The sequence below is a fragment of the Triticum dicoccoides genome, chromosome 5B, assembly GCF_002162155.2.
Source record: "Triticum dicoccoides isolate Atlit2015 ecotype Zavitan chromosome 5B, WEW_v2.0, whole genome shotgun sequence".
Taxonomy (NCBI): Eukaryota; Viridiplantae; Streptophyta; class Magnoliopsida; order Poales; family Poaceae; genus Triticum; species Triticum dicoccoides.
In genome coordinates, this window is record NC_041389.1 from 666,306,773 (window position 1) to 666,312,041 (window position 5,269).

At 44.9% G+C, this 5,269-nt stretch overlaps 1 protein-coding gene across 1 annotated transcript; it reads left to right on the plus strand.

The window, feature by feature from the left end:
- The first annotated feature begins 485 nt into the window (after nt 1-485).
- On the plus strand, nt 486-3,706 carry LOC119312462 (alpha-ketoglutarate-dependent dioxygenase abh1-like). Its single transcript, XM_037588185.1, has 4 exons — nt 486-704; nt 1,673-2,122; nt 2,652-3,014; nt 3,241-3,706. Exons 1-4 carry the CDS (start codon nt 609-611, stop codon nt 3,520-3,522), a joined length of 1,191 nt encoding a protein of 396 aa, XP_037444082.1. The 5' UTR covers nt 486-608; the 3' UTR covers nt 3,523-3,706.
- Nucleotides 3,707-5,269: the final 1,563 nt, after the last annotated feature.

Consider the following 5,269-nt stretch of genomic DNA (forward strand, 5'->3'; position numbering starts at 1 on the left):
GATTTTCCGTGGAATAAACCCATGCAACTCTAGAAGTTTCTTGATCTCTAACATAAGATGTCCATAGGAGAACATGACTATAAGTTCTATTGGCTAGACCGTTTTCTGTTGCATAAATTGTTTGTGGGTTTGATTCCGGTGCACGCTTTTTTGTTGGTTAATTTTGGCATACATGTACAGTTCCATGGTCCTGCTTTTCCGTGAATAAAAAAATATGAGGGTATTTTGTGCAAAAAATGTGTCGCTGTGTGGTTGAAGTACTCCAGTAGTTCTGTTTCGTTTTCAAATTTGCTTGAACTGGCGAAGACTTCGAGGTCTTTTTTTTAGAGAATCTGGTGAAGACTCCGAGGCCAGTGGAATCCGGGCCGTCGAGTCGGTTCCGCCCCGCCCACGAACCCGCCCGCCCCGCGGCTGTTGGTTGGCGTTGGTGTTGGTGGGTCATAAATAACGGCGACCCTGTTCGCCTCGCCTCCTCCCCCCGGAGACCCAACCAAATCACTCTGCTCCGCTCTGTTGCCAACGGGCAAGTCGCCAGACGAAACCCCAAACGGCAGCGCAGCGCAGAGCAGAGCAGAGCCCCCCGCTTTTCCGCCTCCGCCACCGCGCCCATGGCAGGCGGCCGTGGCCGCGGCGCCGGAAGGAACCCGGCGCCCTCCTCCTCCTCCTCGTCCCGGCACCGGAAGCCCCGGTCCTCGCGCGAGTTCGTACGTCCCTCCTTGCCCTAACCTTTTTTTTCCGCCTCTTCTGTTCCGTTGAACGCGAACATACGGGGGGTTTCTTTTCTTTCTGTTCCTCTTCCCGGCCCGCCGCTCCGCCGGGGCTAGGGTTTGGGGTTCGCCGCCGGCCGTGGATTGACGCGGCGACATGGCGCCGGGATCATGGGACGCGCGACGCCGCGGCATTTGTGCGGAGTGGCGGGCACGGGTCAGAACAGTGTCCGTTGCGGGTTTTGGTTTGGTACGAAATTAGGAATCTTCTCGTCTGCATCTGCATCCGCGGAAGCCGAAGTCGTAGCATCGAATTGCGTAGTTTCAGCATTGGTGCCCCTGATTGGGCCTGGAAATAGGGTCTGAATTGCTGGCTGACGGACTGTACAGGTACCACCTCATGTTCTTGCAGAACATCAGAGTTGTAGCCTTGTCCTGTGGATGGACGGAGCGTGTTATTTCTCGGGCTCTCTCTGTTTCTGCGCTGAAGATGGGATTTTTAGTTGTCTGCAGAGGTTTTCTGTTCTGTCTGTCGGTTGAAGTATCAGAAACTTTCTGCTTTCGAACAAATTATATACATGAATACAGTCACTTGTTATCCGAAAAACATGAACGCAGTCACCCATTTGCAGTGTGGGGTGGCCATTTGCTGGACCTGAATGAAAGAATGCGGGATCCTATGCCATTGCTTCAACTTCCATTTTGCATCGCTTTTTTCTATAATCTCTGTAGGATCGTGTGTTTGCTCGCTCAATTAAAATTGGTATTGTTTTAGACTTCTGCTTAGTCATGGATATGTCCATTAAATGGTTGTGAGCATTAACATGGTGAAATTCAATTTGATTACTTCTCAAGTTAAGTACATTATGTGTCTCATACTATTACACATTTTTGCTTTCTCTTCAGATATATCGATGTTCTCTTGTTTAATGATGACAGTTGTAAATATCAACTTTATTCTGCAGGGCCATGAAAGTCCCTTACAATCTCAAAAGGAGGGGTCGAGTTCATCTTCTCCCTCAGTCAGCAGTAAAAAATCACCGCAACAGATAGTTACACCAGTTCTACCAAAGTCTCTAGATTCACCAGTTCAACCACCAAAGTCTCTGGATTCATCACTGATGATGGCTGAACAAGTTCAACCACTGATCCAAAGGGCTGCATCGATTCAACTATCAAAACCTCTAGACTCCAGTAGCGCTTCATGTGTCTCTGGAACTGTGGGGTCTGATTTAGGAGCTGCTCCATTTGACATATGCATGGGTAACAGCAAAGGCATTGTCATTCTCAAACATGGTCTCCTTGAGATCAATAGAGAGAAACGCCGTGCAAAGGAGCTTTCGAACATTGCTCCAGTGCAACATTTGAGACCTGGGATGGTTCTATTGAAAAACTTCTTGAAGCCAGATGATCAGGTATGCCTATATTTACACATTTTGCTCTGTGCATTATTGCATGTTAATTTGTTTAGTTTTATTCTAGCTTGGATGATTCTTATGTACCTTGCAAAAAGAAGCTGTTGTTTGAAATTATTATACATTTTGTTTTTCTTGTATTGTATGCCTTCATAATTTTGCTTGCTCATTACTGAAGTGTTACGTGTCCAGTGTCTTGTCTGCACATGCATATCATTTCTCACAATTTTGCTTGCTCATTACTGAATTGTTACGCGCCCAGTGTCTGTCTGCACACTTTGCTGCAATCTGCATAACACTTCTCACAATTTTGCGTGCTCATTACTGAAGTGTTACGCGTCCATCCAATGTCTTGTCTTCACACTTTGCTGCAACCTGTATAACACTTCTCGGAATTCTGATGGCAAAAACATATGTTTCTTTTACTGATTTGGTCATTGTGCCTCTCTTTACCATGTGTTCAAGTATGCCTGAGTCACATTTACTGCAGAAAGCATATATCAAAGCCATCTTTCGTTCCGTATCTCAGGTTAAAATTATCAAGCATTGTCGGGATCTTGGTGTTGGCCCAGGAGGATTTTATCAACCTGGGTACAGAGAAGGTGGTAAGTTAAGTCTACAGATGATGTGCTTAGGGAAGAACTGGGACCCAGATTCAGGCAAATATGGGGATATACGGCCTTTTGATGTTGCTCAACCACCAAAGATACCAGAAGAATTGACCATGTTAGTGGAAGATGCCATTAAAGCTTCCCATGAATTCTTGGAACAAAGAGGCAAGGAACAAAGAGGCAAGGGTGCTACCAAACCTGCCGTAGAACTTCCTTTGTTGTCACCGGATATCTGCATTGTTAACTTCTACACCACTAGCGGGAAGTTAGGTCTTCATCAGGTACAAAAGAAAAGCTTTCTCTAATAATATGTTTCCATGCATTAGCATCATTGCTTTTCATAACTCTGCTACCAATCTATTGGATGAACTGAGCGCTGATAGATTAATTCAGTAAACATGCATTTGTAGTATAATGTCTCATACTTCCCCCTTTTTACAGTTGGATTGCTAATGCCGCTGCGCTCTTGTTTCACAAAGGGCCTAATTAATTTGTGCCACTTGACAGGACAAAGATGAAGAGGAATCTAGCATTGCCAAGGGACTGCCTGTTGTTTCCTTTTCATTGGGCGACACTGCAGAATTCTTGTATGGCGATGTCAGAGACGAGGATAAGGCCTCAAAGATTAAGCTTGAATCTGGTGATGTTTTGATATTTGGTGGTCAATCAAGGCGCATATTCCATGGAGTCTCAAGCATTACGCCGAAAAGTGCACCGCTCTGGGTGACCGACAAGGCAAATCTTCGACCTGGGCGCCTGAACCTCACATTCAGGCAGTACAAAGATTGAGACCAACCTCATATAGTAGCAGGCAAAGGGCAAAGATGAAGACGAATCTAGTCTTGCCAAGTGCCCTGTTAGCAAATGTCTGCAAGAACCACCTATATAGCTATTTGAAAACGTGTGTTCGTCACTATTATGTGTTATTTTCATGCAAAATATTGCTGCCTCTTTTAGGTGTCTCGCATCATGAGTTGAAACAGTTCAATAGGTAACTAGTACTCCATCCGTCCGGAAATACTTGTCATCAAAATGGATAAAAGAGTATGTATCTCTCTTTTATCCATTTTGATGACAAGTATTTTCGGATGGAGGGAGTACCAAACTAGATCAAACTCTTATCTTAACTTGTCCAATTCAGCCAACTGATCGGGAAGCTGGAGCAATTAGTGCCACCGCTAGGATTCGAACACACAACCTGTTGGTTGTGGCCATGACTCATTACCAGCTGAGCTGACTACTTGCTATGTTTCATGTGCGGGTTAATCTGTATTTCTACCTTAGTAAATGAGAGCGAGAAAAAATGACCACAACGCCTTTGATGAGGAGACAAAACCATTTGCTCCAAGTTTTTTAAAGGGCCGGTGCAACGTGTTTTGTACTCCATTTGTCTCTTTTTTGTAGTGATGAATGTTTTCTAAAGAAATAAATGTTTCACTCCTATAGAATTCGAACAACGGTCTTCTCGTTTGTCATATCTCGGTAAATTCTTTTGTAATGAGATTGATAATTATATGTACCACAAACCTGATAGCTTAGGTACAAATATCGTCGTAGGTTTTGTTTGACAAAAAGATTCCTGCCGACTGTTCGTTAGCGATAGTCACACACGCTTCGATTGTCGTCGGATGCGCATCGAACGATCTTGCGAAAGCCTCCCGAGCGCCACAGTTTCCTTTTGTTTTCTCTGTTGCATGCACGCACGCAAAAATTGGTGTGAACAAGAGAGGATTCAATCCTTGCACCACTAGTGAGCCAACTCAACTAGCCTACCACCTGACCTACGATCCCTTTCTTGAACAAAAGAAAGTAAATGGGCTATTTAACATGTCTCCTCTACTACGTATGCATAAAAACGAGTTAATTTAGTGTTCGATTTTTTCCGCGCTTAGGTACCCCGTTCCTGCTAACTTTACCGACCGGGAGGGGGGGGGGTGATAAAATATCCTCCGTTAACTTTCGTGTGAATAACATGGTAAGTCAAATTTCATAGACCTGATAACTTATGTACCCCGGTCCTAAAAACTTTGTCGGCGAGGGTGAGGGTGGGGGAGTTGTTGAAACATACCACGGTAACTTCTGTGCAAATAACATGATAACTCAAACATGCCGGACCTGATAACTTATGTACCCCGGTCCTGATAACTTAGTCGGCGAGGGTGAGGGTGGGGGCAAGTCGCTGAAACATGCCATGGTCACTTCTGTGCAAATAACATGATAACTCAAACATGGCGGACCTGATAACTTATGTACCCCGGTCCTGATAACTTGGTTGGCGAGGATGGGGGTGGGGCAAGTCGCTGAAACATGCCACGGTAACTTATGTGCAAATAACATGATAACTCATACATGGTAGACCTGATAACTTTGTCGGAGGGGTCGGGGTGGGGGTGTTGTTGAAACGTACGACGGTAACTTCTATGCAAATAACATGATAACTCACACATCGTAAACATGATAAATTATGTACCAGTCCTGGTAATTTTGTCGGAAGGGCCGGAGTGGGGGAGTCGTTGAAACATACCACGATAACTTC